Source organism: Haemaphysalis longicornis, unplaced genomic scaffold (assembly GCF_048455015.1).
Source record: "Haemaphysalis longicornis isolate Haplotype H1 unplaced genomic scaffold, Haemaphysalis longicornis Haplotype H1 scaffold_4, whole genome shotgun sequence".
NCBI classification, from domain to species: domain Eukaryota; kingdom Metazoa; phylum Arthropoda; class Arachnida; order Ixodida; family Ixodidae; genus Haemaphysalis; species Haemaphysalis longicornis.
The window spans coordinates 175,921,557-175,935,351 of record NW_027526361.1 but is presented as its reverse complement, the minus strand read 5'-3'; the positions used below and the strand labels follow the sequence as shown (position 1 = coordinate 175,935,351).

The window sequence follows — 13,795 nt, the reverse complement described above, 5'->3', positions numbered from 1 at the left end:
TTGGTGAGTCCACCCCCCGTCTTCCCCGTTTCCGCTTGGGCTTGTAGCTAAATCGATAAGACAACGGGCTCTCGCTTTGTTACTCTGTTAATTCCTGGTTCGATTCCTGTCGGTGCCAGTATACTGTTTTACTTGTTCGCGGGAGTTTTCTGTTGACACCAACGGTCGCGAAAGAACCCTTGGGGGGTAGACGTAAAAAGCTTTGCTTTAAAATCAATTATCCGAAAATGCTGTCCTCCTCTCTGCATCCTCCCCACTCTCTGCGGTGTTTTCGTGTGACGTCAGGAGGAGATGACTTGGCATGACTGCGCTACTGCACGGCTCGCCGACTTTCCCGCCGAGTCAGACGGCCCAGCGTTTAGTCCACGGGCCGCGGACGGGTCGTCACAATTCGTTCGCTCAGTAGAAACGGAGCCACGACACGTTTGTGAATGGAAGAATGTGCCTTTGTTTACTTTGTTAGTTTGTACAATGTATCTAGCTCCAAGTCCAGGTCGCTCCACACAAGCGCTGCACAAGCGCACAGCGCACATGCGACGTGCTTCGCTGACTGGTACGCTAGCGGGAAAATCTAAGGCCACGTGAAGGCGAGAGAGGAGTTAGAAAAGTCAATATAGGTACCAGGGAAATAAAATCAACTGGAACTTTTACCCTACAGCGTAAAGCTAGGGAGCAGGAAGCTCGGCAGGAAGCACAGCGGTCAGCAGCGCGATCACACATCTGCGAACGCTTTTCCGTCTAAGAAATGCAATTTCCAGACGTGAGATATTGTGTAATTTTTGGGGACGCTTACTGCACGAGCGCATACAACAAATAGTCATCTCATCATCATCAACATCATCACCATCCTCTACGCCCTGCAGTGGGCGTAGATAGGCTGGTGCCTCTCCCATTAATCTCCAATTACCCCGGTCCTGCGCTAACTGCGACCAAATTAACCCCGCAAACTTCCTGGTCTTATCTGCCCATCTAACTTTCTGCCAACCTCTTCCACGCTTGCCTTCTATACTTTCCCCCATCCCACTAAATGCCATATCTTGCACCCCACCGTATATTCCCCGCTATGCCGCTTCTGCGGAGCCCCTGGGACGCTCTTTCATATGGTAGGGGGCTGCGCGCACGCCCCACTACAATCGCGAAATCCCTCCATTCCTTCTCGCGAGCTTTGGGAGAGAGCTCTGACCAGCTACGACCTCAATGACCAGCGCCTGCTGGTGTTGAGGGCTGTTGAGGCGGGGAAACCTCAAGGGGTCTTGGACTGAGGACTCCTCGCCATTGCTTTTCGCAACAAACACGTTTACTATCTCTCTCTATAGGGATCCACTCTATTACCCTTTATGACCAAGGGTTATCTTGCCTTCACATTATATTCCCTGTGGACGTCTATTTGTTCTTAATTTCTACTAATATGTCCTTTACACACGTTTGTTCCCTGATCCATTTCGCTCTCTTCTTGTTTCTTAATAATGTTAAACCTATCACCTTCCTTTCCATAATGGAAATATACACTTAAGCTGCTTGAAATGCTCAAACTAAATAAAAGTAAGCTGGTTATACGTTATATAACTTATATTTCCAATACTGGCGGCGCTGTCCGGTGGACGAGTGCTCTGGCGCGCTAGGTATGTTATTTTGAAAGTCGCAAGTTCGAATCCGACATCATGCGTTCTTTTTGTTAAAAGTTGTTTTTGTTTTTTTTTTTTGTTTTTGGACGAATTTTTTTTATGTACTGAGGTCATCCTTTTTGGGACATAACGTTCCCTGCTCCACAAGCGAGTTCGCAAAACGCGCGCAGACTGACACTGACACGCTAGCGAGTTCTCGTTGGCGCGCTGTTGCCATAAGCACCGACTGCTTGCCCCCAGTGGGCACAGGCCAGAATCAGCAGACCCTTGACCTGGTGCGAACACGCTTTTTACGATACAGGCACGAGTGAGGCAAGCTCCACATATGGGGGAAAAGCGTGCGGCATTTGAGCGTCTGCGGTGACACGGAGGGCGTTCATCCACTGTGTAGGCCTCGGCTAGTGATTGCTACGGTTCCAAGCCGTCCTGGGAGGCTTATCTTAGGCTTATCTTAGCAATGTTGCATCAGAAAGAGTTCATACTGGGCGACAATACATTGAAGCAAGAAAGCTAACACTAGGCGTATTCATAGACTTTACGAAGGCGTTCGACAGGATTGATCACCAAACCTTGTTAGAAAAACTGTTTTATTACGGCGTTAGAGGCATCGTGCTCGATTTAATAGAAAGCTACCTTAGTGATCGTTACCAGTGTGTTTCTATAAATAGGCTCACATCTACGCCCAAAAAATCCAACGCGGCATACCGCAGGGAAGCATATTAGGACCTTTTCTATTTAACCTTTATATCAACGATATTGTAAACGTGGATCAATCAATAACGTGCTTTATCCATGCAGGCGATACAAGCTTGTTCTTTACGGGAACAAATATAGGCGATTTGATAAAAGCAGCTAATAAAACCTTAGTCAATTTTTCGAAATCGTCCTGTCATAATTCGTTACAGATCAACAGCTCTAAAATCAAGGCCGTTCTTTTCCGTGCGAAAAAAATGGCATGTACGTACACACAAAAACTGTTGCTAAATAATTTTAATATTGAACTTTCAGAGAGTGCCAAAACTTTAGGCGACATCTTTCATCAACATATGTTCTGAGATTTTCACACTGAACAATTGTGTATTAAGCCAAGAAAAGTCCTTGGCGTGCTAAGAAGGTGCAAATCGTTTCTACTGGTCCCCCAGAAACTTCTGATTTTTAATACGCTTTTTTGTTCTAATCTTCGCTACTGTGAGTTGGTATGGGCTTCTGGAACTCAAAAATCAAAACAAAAGTTGTATAAACTTCAAATATGCGCTTTACGGGCTGTTGCATATTTAGGTTAGCGAGATAACACATCCCATTTATTTGTCAAGTTTAAGGTTTAAAATGTTGTGTTGCATATGAATACAACCTGTTGTTGTCTTTGAGGTCCGAGATCCGGAAAAATTGTGCAAACCTGAGAGGCTTAGCGTATTTACAGCCGAAAATTTTGTTGCGTCCGACGCGAAGTTCTGACCACTGGCACATCCCCCGACCGCGAACAAATTACGGACTCCAAATGTTAAAACACTCTGTTCCACACATACTAAACAAGTTCAAGCTCACAGAACAACACTTCCGTCTCCTTTCAGATAGGGAAATATTAAACCTGTTGTATAAGGAGCTGTAAACCCAGAGAAATTGCTCCCAGTACGTGTAAATCAAGGAGGTTAACCTCCTTGTTGTAAATACATGAAAATTTCAACAGTGTACCCCTTTCTGTTATAGCGTCTTATTATGGTATAAGTTGCCTTTTTTTTCCAATAATTTTATGTGCTTGTGAACACCCAGTTGTGCATTTATTTTGTACTTGAAAAATAACCACAAGAATGTTGTTTGCTTTTCTTTCATAGGTGAGTACCGTATAGGGTTTGGTGTGCCATTGTTTCTGTTGCCTTGTACAAATGGGAGGTGGGGCTAGTCAAGCTGCTATAGCGCAGCTTTTTTCCCACTTTCCATGCCATAATTGTTTCTATTATGCGCAAAGCATGGTGTATCGTTGTGGTGAAATAAACTTCAACTTTTTACAGCCGACAACATGGCAGAAGCGCGGTATGACGATTACTGAGATATCGAGAGAATGACCGTCCAACGATAACGTCGGATGTCACGCATGTTGTTTTACAGAATGGGAACCGAAACTCGTTTTAATGCTGATCGTGGACATCGTCCAGTCATGGTGGGCCTCCTCCGGACGTCACATTCTTTAGTTGGTGCGGCCGCCGAAGACCGCGCATGTTAGTTTTTCTTCTTTCGGGCTTTATAAAACAATTACCGACTTATCAACCGACTAAACGACGAAAAGTGTGTTAATTTGAGCCAGTCTACGCAATGCAAGCAAAAACGGGACCTCAACAGATTCACTTCAGTGTCCCTTTAAGGAGCAAATGAAATTAAATGAAATTAGCCTCGAGAGATGTACAGATAGATAGACGTGACAATAAGGCTCGTTCTTCCAAAGAAAAGCCGTAGCTTATAGCACTGAAAACAGCCTCTATGGAACAGGTGATTTTCCTGTGTGGCAACTTAACAGCGCTTTGCCGCCACACGCGCCGCGGTCGCTCAGAACGCGGGTTCGATCACTTGGCCTTTTAGATGGAGGCGAAAGGAATGAAACGCCCTTGTGTCGAGATTTCGGCGCGCGTTGGAGATCCCCCGCCAGTCAGACTTAATCTGTAGCCCTCCACGACGGCGCACCATGTACCAAGATGTAGCCTCGATCGGCTTGCGAAACCCTGTAATTTGAATCTTTGCGGCCGCACTTAGTGTAGAAAATATATACTGTATTGCCGGGACAAAGCAGACGATTCAGCGAGAAAAATGTATGGATGTGCAGTGGGGTAAGAAAAAAGGTGGCGCCGTATCTTCTCATTTCGTTGCAAATATAGACGAAAGACGATGTTCGAATAGCGCATCTGCCAAGTAAATGTCTCTCCTCTCCTTCCCTCTCAACTCCCAATGCTGTTCCTATCCCGTCTCGTTCCTCCCAAGATAACACGATAGACGTTTTCTCAAGTCAGTTTAAATTTACCGCGTTCCACTGGTCCAAGTCGGGTGGCTCGCTGACGTACGGCGAATACGCGCGTGAATCGAGGCGCTCTACTACAACGTTTATATAACCACGTTGCCCTACTCCATGCGCGTTCGAAGTGGAACGCGGAACCTATCTAGTGGAACCTACCGTTGCTCTTGCTACTTGTTTTTTTTTTTTAAATGCCGCCAGGTAGCGCGGGTATCCGCACGCGACCGTTTTCCGCAGTTGATATAGTATTTTATTTGCTATTGCAAAAACCAAGCATCGTGAATTTCTTAATGAACACTGCAAATGTCACTCATGTATTAATTTTCTGCCTTATATTTGCGTAATATCTTCTTCTTGTTCAACAGTGTTGACAAGTATAAACATTGACACCGGACTTAGACGTTAAGATTTCGCTGCGGGTTTATAAGAAGTCCGGAGACCATTAGCCATGTTTCGACCACTCTGAGTGCGTTCACGCGAATTTATTTAGTAGAAAAATCACTTCGAAAATGCTGTCCTCCTCTCTGGATCCTCGCCCATTTTCTGTGGCGTTTTAGTGTTACGTCAGGAGCAGATGACTTGCCTTGATGGCGCTACTGCACGGCTCGCCGACCTTCCGACGGAGACAGAAGGCCCAGCGTTTATTCCGCCGGCCGACGAAGGGTCGTAGCAGTTCGTTCGCTCAGTCGAAACTAAGCCACTACACGTTTGTGAATGGAAGAATGCGCGTTTCTTTGGTTTGTTAGTTTGTAAACTGTATCAAGCTCCAAGTCCAAGTCGCTCCACGCAAGCGCTACACATGCGCACATGCGACGCGGTTCGCTGACTGGTTCGCTAGTTCGAAAATCTAAAGCCACTTGAAGGCGGGGGAAGTCAGTGAAGTCAATATCGGTACTACCGAAATAAAATTAACAGAAACTTTTACCGTAACGCGTAAAACTGGGGAGCACGAAGCACTTTTTTTGTGCTGGGTGAAGAAAGCACGACCACACATCTGCGAACGGTTTTCCGTCTAAGAAATGCAATCGCTAATGTGGAAATTTAGGGCGCGCTTACAGCACCAGCGCTATACAAGAAATACTAATCTCAGCTGCTTGAAATGCTAAAACTAAATAAAAGTGTGAACTGGTTACACATTACATACCTCATATTTCCAACTCTGGCAGCGCTGTCCCGTGGACCAGTGGTCGAGAGCGCTATGCATGTTATTTTGCAAGTTGCACGTTCGAATCCCCGAGAATACACTTTTTTTTGTAAGTTAATTTTTCGTTTTCGCCCGATGTTTTCTATACTGAGTTCAGCACTTTTGGGCCGTAACGTTCACTGCTCCACGAACGAGTTCGCAGAACACGCGCAGACGGACACTGACGCGCTAGCGGGTTCTCGTTGGCGTGCTGTTGCCATGAGCACCGACTGCTTGCGGGCAGTAGGCACAGGGCAGAATCAGCAGGCCCTTGGCCTGGTGCGAAAACGCTTTTTACGATACAGGTGAGGCAAGCTCCAAATATGGGGGAAAAGGGCATGGCATTGGAGCGTCTGCGGTGACGCGGAGGGCGATCATCCTCTGCGTAGGCCTCGGGTAGTGTATGCTGCGATTCCAAGCCATTCTGGGGGGCTTATCTTAGGCATTTTACAGCCGACAACATGGTAGGAGCGCGGTATGACGATTATGGGGATATCGAGAATATCCATCCAACGATAACGTCGTTGGATGAACATGTTGTTTTTGTTCTTTTTTGCAGAACCGAAACCGAAACTTGTTTGAATGCTAATCTTGGACATCGTCCAATCAGGGTGCACCTCCTCCCGGCGTCACAGCGTTTTGTTGGTGCGGCCGCCGCAGACCGCGCATGGTAGTTTTTCTTATTTGGGGCTTGATAAAATAATTACCGACTTATCAACAACATAAACGATGAAAAGAGAGCTAATTTGAGCCAGTCTACGCAGTACAAGCAAAAATGGGAGCTTGGCAAATTCACTTCAGTGTCCCTCTTATGGAGTTCCATATCTATAGTGTTTAATTCCCACAATACGTAAGAAGCGTTAGTTCAATTACGTATCACTGTCATCAACAGGCGATGAATATTATAGGCAGCGTGAGGGAAGGCGCAACATCGAATAATAAAGTATAATCGTTTTAAATGTATCGGTCACGCTGCCAGATTTTTTAATGCATATTTATACGTGTTAGTATCGCTGTTCATTACAAAAAAGAATTTCCCCTAAACAGACCTCCGCCAATATTTTTAATGCGCACTGTGCCCACACACTTGCAAGCTCTCGGAGCGGAAGTTAAAATTTCGCGCGCGTTTTGTACCACGTGGCCTATCCAAAACTCTGCGCTGAATATCAATATTGTCCATGAAATAAGCGCACGCACAACAACAAAGTTTTGTCAAATTACTTTGCACACTAGTGTCACGCGAGTTTCACTTGCAGTGTAGCATTCGAACTATATGAAATATTTGAAAACCTTTTCCCGGTATTCCCTTTCATTATGAATTCCGCGTTGGCGGTTGCCAGTAAAGAACATACCGAGCAGAAGAGAGGGAACCTACCCTCCAAGATTTCCTCACACACCGCACCCCCGCGTAGGCCAAGAAATTTCTTATTCTGCACCAACCTCTTTCAAGGTGTATTTGTCTCCCAAGTAACACATAACAATTTTAGAAAGGTCAATGCTACACTTTAATTGCGACATCACAGCTTGAATGAAAATACGGTTAGTCACCCAGAATAAAAACAGCTGTGATTTCCGCCCATGAAAGCTATGAGGTGCGCCACTCCAGACCGATACGAATTACTTCAGACCACCTGGAGGTTTTTAACGAGCGCCGAAGCAGGTTTTTATGGGCGCAAACTACGCGTTTCCACCGTTCTTCTGCGCGCGGTGTCCAGCGTGCGCTCGAAATCACCTGCCACAGAAGAGTACGGTTTGGGTGGAATAATGGACGGTATTCAGTGAGTTCAATGGGCGAAGCGCACGTACATTCCGACTAGACAAAGTATGGCGTCAAAGGTCTTTGACTGCCATTGCGTCGGCAAGTAGTAGAAAGCGCGAAGTGCTACGCTACGGCCTTTGCACTAAGAGGTGGTCGAAAAGGCAACGGATGCTGGCGTCGGGCTTCCGCTGCGAACACGCTGCAACCAGAGCCGCAAACTGGCGGAGCCACCGAAGCAGGCGTTTCTCGGGCAAAGCAGCAAGCACTGTTAGTAACGGAGAGACCCTGCTTGCCACCACACATGTCATCATGACTTGGCCAAGCGGAGAAAGCACTGAATTACCGCAATACCTTCTGACGCCAACTCGTCCCTTCGACAAGTCATCACGGTTGCGTGTCAACTGGAGTGAGTGACACGAATACGCATTCCAGGGGCGAAAAAAGTGGATACACGACTGGTCAAGCAGAGCTCATCTTCTCACGCACACTGGCGCAAACTTCAAAACGTCGCCCGCAAGCCCATTATCCACCCTCCGCGAGACGTTCGTGGAACCCTGCGGAGGACCGGCGAGACGCTTGTTGCATTGTGGCTCGCAATCCCTCGGCGGCTCAGGAGCGGCCAGAAAGCAAAACTCGTTGTGAACCACTTCGCGTGGCTAGGGTGGCATAGCGTGGCCCCGGCTGTGATGACCTTCCTCCCAAATCGGCGGTCAGCTGCGAGCGCGTGTGGCCCTTTCCTCTGAACCGTCAAGGGAAAGCCCTCGTGGCCGAGACCGGTGCTGGTGCGAGGGAACAACGGCGCGCGGCGGCCCTTTCGCTTTCTCCAGGCGCAGTCGTCCACACGTGCGTCGTCTCACTCGTGAACAGGCCGAAGGCCGGGAAGGCCGGCGCTACTCGCGGTCCGCGCTACCAGACAACGCCAGTAGGGCCACTCGCGCAAGGCCTCTTGCGAGCACTGCGTGAAGTTTCCTGACTTTTGTGCAAAGGTTTCGGCAAAGCGCTGAGCGTGCACAGGGCGGCTCAACTTCGACAAGCGTCTTTTACCGAAGCCACGTCTGGCGGTTGTGCTGCCGGTGATAGCGCTTCTGTTTTTTTTTTTACATTCTGTGTAAGCCAAACCTACCACAACAGAAGTCAAGATGGATTCTGGTGCTGTGCTCCTAAACGTGTCCAAGTTGGAAAACGCCTCGACACCGGCGTGTTTTGACAACCTGGCGCTGGATGTACCAGGTGAGTTGGGTGCACTTGCAGTCCACTCTGGTTATTTCAAACTTGAACGGTCCTTGGGACATTTTTGGACTTGTCGGTAAGCTGAAATTATCATAAATTATGATATGAATGACTCTGGACAAGATGACAGCACACATTATGATTATTCGCCGATTTAATTCCATATTTAAACAATTCCGCATTCTCTGCGTTTAACTCTGGCAGTTTTAACTACTCTTCGTTTAAGCAAAGGTCAACAACAGCTTTATTGGCCATTTACCGCTTTCCAGACATTTGAAAAAAAAAGAAAGCTAGGTGCGTATTTCAAGTTTGGAGCCAAACGCTAAAACTGACAGTTTCTAAAAGGAGCAAACTCTGAATACGGCGCCACGCTGTCTCCTCAACGTGGCTAAAAAAGTTTAGAAGAAGCACGGTCTACAGTGGGGCATTGCTTCATTTCAAACGTGCATTTAGCAACATTTTTTTAAGGGTGGAAACACTGCACGTGAGAGACAAGACAATAAGAAAAGGACAGGACGGGCGCAGAAGCCTTGTCGCTTGAGGCCACGATGCCCTTATTTTTAAATTTCAAACTGTTATAGCAACATTAAAAAAGGCGAATTTTGAGCTAGTGGTGGTAAAGACACTTTTTTTTTGGTGTAGACACGCAGGAACTACTAATCAACCGAACGACGAAGGTTGAATTTAAACGCTTTTTAAATACATTGAATGCCGGATCAGCAAATACCGGGTGAGCAAAAATTTTAACGTTTGTTTAAAGTAACTGAAAGCCGAATTGTCAAAGTTACAATCATCGCGAATGTAGGGGTAAAAAAAATCCGGGGCTTTCCTACAGCTAAAACTTTTTGCAGATGCGCCAACGCGGCAGCACCAAATAATCGATTTCATTTCATATTCGCTTGCTCTGATATTCGTTCCGAGTCTTTTTGACCATGGTGTGGCAAAACAGGGAGTTAATTGGCAAGAGAACATAGTATAGCTCGCCGCGAGGGTGGATCAACAGATGCGAAGCAGGCCTACGGGTGATGGCTACATCACATGCGGCTGCAGCATGTCGCACCGGGGTAACGAAACATTCAAAGCGGTGAGACTGGATACCGGTTGTGTAAGCGCGATATCAATATACCCTGACGGCTTCGCGCTCTGACCTTCCGTACAGAACCGCTGAGATAGCAAGGGCTCAGTAGAATAGGCGGAACGGGCGGAATTGTGGAAATTTTTAAATTGGAGTAAGCATACGCAGTAAACTGGGTGAGGTTGCGTTTGTCTTAACACACGCAACCAACTGTGATGAAATTTGTTTCGATACATTTTCATTGCAAGCGTAGTCCTTTCGCTTGACCGTTGCGGACGAAGCGGGTAAAATCATTTGTTGCAAATCATTAGTATTAAATGAGCTTATACTGGTCACTGTAATAGACGTTTCTGAGCAGGCAAAGGTAGGGTGATTTTTCTAATTGCGGGCATTAGGCGACGAGTTAGCACCATTACACGCAACTACGCGTACTGCTTTTCTACAGCTAAAATTCATTGGAAAGTGCCGCGTTGTTCCGGAATTCGTAGGTGGTTTCAAAGCTGTGCGCACTAATTTCGGCGTATAGACTACACTACAAATGCGTGAAACTCAGCGCAGTTAAATCGTCGTTTTAGAGGCCAGCAATAATAAACGTTTTCACACCGTAGGTGCATAGGAATGTGTTTGTCATTCTTGGCATGGTTACAGAGAGAAAAAGAAAGTTATAAACGTGGCGGCAGAACCATGGTGAGGGATAAATGGGCGATCTATTTACAGGATTACAATGCGGCCATGACGCGATTCACTAGCTCGTTGTTGTCGATGGTGGGCAATGGCTCCATGGGGCATTGACCCCCTATGCCCGATGAAAGTATTCCGCTCCGGGAAGGTGAATGACCCGAGAGCCGTTTTTGCACAGGGTGCAAAGGCGACGCAGAATTTAGGCGGAAGGCATTAGAAATATTTATTTCTTTGATGGCGATCTTCATTAACAAAGACACATACATACAATGGAACCACTCCCACACTATCTTCTGATCAATGCTCCTAAAAAAGTTGTTCTCTCTCGCACACACTCAAATTTTTGTGTTGACTCTGCTGACCTCGAAACTTGTGCCTGTTGATAACTACTCCACTGAACATACATATGCAAGTAACGAGACGTATGAGATTGTGATCAAAATAATGTTTTGAATGGTGTGTGACTTTGGTAATGACCGTGTGCTACTAGCACACCCCGAGTCGTTCGTTTTCCAACTCCTCGTGCTATAAAATAGCACACCCCACTTAGAAGGAACGGGGACCTTTCCGAGGGAATTTTTGTTTGCAGACCGAAGATACAGGGGACCCCAGCCGTATGAGCTACGCTTAATACAAAAAGGAACGCACACCATTGCCAGACGATTCTTCGGGTAGATCAGCGCATCTCTTCTTCCACCTCGGTGACATTATGTGGGGAAGCGGGGACTGTGCGGTTGTCAACAATCATCGAACACAAATGACACATCGTCAGGCATCGGTGACAAATCCATTACTTCTCTAACCATCACACGGTCACTGGGCCGCAAGAGCTCGGGCTCTTCCCAGTACAAGCAATGAGGTCACTTCGGTTTAGAGCGTCTGTCACCTGTTTTCGGTGAGCCCCGGGAACGTATGTCGCTTCGAAAAGCGTTTGCGTGAAGTCAGCTAGACATTCACAGTCACTGCCTCTTCAATTTGGCTCACTCTCAATGCTGTTTCTTTGGTTTAGGTCGACGTTTGATGCTTGCATTTTTACATTTGAGACTTCAAATAGCGCGAGTGGGCTCATTGCCAGTACTGAACAAAAAGAAATGCAGGCCCTCTCCTCTTTCTTTAGGAAGCTATGGGCTTCTCCAGAAAGCATTTCATTCCCCTGTGACTGTTTACAAGCAGTGCGATAGAGTTTTTAAACACGCAAACATTCCTGTGTGGTCTCAACGAGGAAACCATTCTGTCAGTCTCTAAAGCTTCGTCAGTCACACTATAGAACCATAAATAAATGTTCGAATGAGAAAAATAAAAATTCGACGAACAAAGAAATCAGTACGTCCTACACGAAAATATCTGGGGCTGAGATCCAAACCTGTGAATTCTCGGTTTGAAAGCAGGAATCTTCCTTCATTACACTTTGCGTTTTGCGTGTTTGCTGTGAAACCACCAATTCGTTCTTGCTAGCCGGACGAAAGAGGTGGCGTCTATCGCATTTCGCAATAATAACAACGCCGCGCCGCGGGTGGTCAGCAGACAGGAAAAAGAGGCCTCGCTGCGCAACGCAGCGGCCGCTTCGATCCACAACGACAGCAACAAGGTGCCGCCGCATCCGACGCGGTGTCGTTGTGCGGGATAGGCCCGCTCTCTCGCTGCTACGTCATCATCAGACTGCCGCGAAACCCTCCATCCGTCTCTGTTTGTCTCCGTTTTAGAGTGATGCGTCTTCCGCCCGGGCCTTTTTTCCGAGAAAGGCATGTGGTGTTTGCTTGAGGGTGGCTTGGACGGAGAACGGCTGTTAAAGGGACACTGAAGGGATATGTAAGCATTGCGGGATTACGAGCGCAAATTGTAGTCCGGAGTCCGTAGGCCCTGTTTCGACCACTCTGCGCGCGTTTACGCGAATTTATTTAGTAGAAAAATCAATTCGAAATTGCTGCCTTCCTCTCAGCACCCTCGCCCATTTTCTGTGTCGTTTTCGTGTGACGTCAGGAGGAGATGATCTGACAGGAGGAGATGATCTGGCTGCGCTACTGCACGGCTCGCCGACCTTTTGACAGAGTCAGTCGGCCCAGCGTTTCGTCCGCCGGCCGCCGACGGCTCGTTGCAATTCGTTCACTCAGTTGAAACGAAGCCAGGACACGTTTGTGAATGGGAGAATGTGCCTTTCTTTACTTTGTTAGTTTGTACACTGTGTCTAGCTCCAAGTCAAGGTCGCTTCACACAAGCGCTGCACAAGCGCACATGCGACGCTTCGCTGACTGGTACGCCAGTAGGAAAACCTAAGGCCACTTGAAGTCAGAAGAGAGTCAACGAAGTCAATATAGGTACTAAGAAAATCTACGGAAACTTTTACCGTGAAGCGCAAAACTAGGGAGCAGGAAGCACTTTTTCGCGCTGGGTGAACAAGCACAGCGGTCAGCAGCACGACTACGCGTCTGCGAACGCTTTTCCGTTTAAGAAAAGCAAATGCTAGACGTGAGATATTCTGGAAATTTGGGGGACGCTTTCTGCACGAGTGCAATAAACCAAATAGTCACCTCAGCTGCTTGAAATGCTAATAATAAATAAAAGTGTGAAATGGTTATACATTATATATTTTATATTTCCAAAGTCAGCAGCGCTAGCTTGTGGCCACGCGGTCTGGAGCGCTAGGTATGCTACTGCAGCTGTTTTGCAAGTCACCAGTGCGAACCCCCGGGGGTACATTCTTTTTTATTATAAGTTGACTTTTTCGTTTTCGGCCGATGTTTTCTATACTGAGTTCCCCTGTTTTTGGGCCGTAATTTCACTGCTCCACGAACTAGTTCACAGAACGCGCGCAGGCTGACACTGGCGCGCTAGCGAGTTCTCGTTGGCGTGCTTTTGCCATAAGCACCAACTGCTTGCGGGCAGTGGGCACAGGCCAGAATCCGCAGACCCTTGGCCTGGTGCGAACACGCTTTTTACGATGCAGGCATGAGTAAGTCAAGCTCCAAATATGGGGGAAAAGCGCATGGCATTTGAGCGTCTGCGGGGATGCGGAGGGCGTTCATCCACTGCGTAGGCCTCGGCTAGTGATTGCTACGATTCGAAGCCGTCCTGGGAGGCTTATCTTATGCATTTTACAGCCGACAACATGGCAGAAGCGCGGTACGACGATTACTGAGATATCGGGAATGCCCATCCAACGATGCCGTCGGATGTCAAGCATGTTGTTTTACAGAACCGAAACCGAAACTTGTTTGAATGCTAACCAATCCCGGTGCGTCTC

The 13,795-nt window shown here is 47.2% G+C and overlaps 1 protein-coding gene across 2 annotated transcripts in view; it reads left to right on the top strand.

The window, feature by feature from the left end:
- Positions 1-7,833: 7,833 nt before the first annotated feature.
- The window catches only part of LOC144179519 (ATP-binding cassette sub-family G member 1-like), a 95,404-nt gene continuing 89,442 nt past the window's right edge, over positions 7,834-13,795 (top strand). Inside the window, exon 1 of one of the 2 annotated variants that reach the window (XM_077707907.1) lies at positions 7,834-8,798. Coding sequence is in view for 1 of the 2 variants with exons in the window: in XM_077707906.1 (XP_077564032.1) it covers positions 8,708-8,798 (91 nt within the window). In the remaining variant the exon portion in view is untranslated. The remainder of the gene's footprint in view (positions 8,799-13,795) is intronic. The other variant, XM_077707906.1, reaches the window with a different exon arrangement.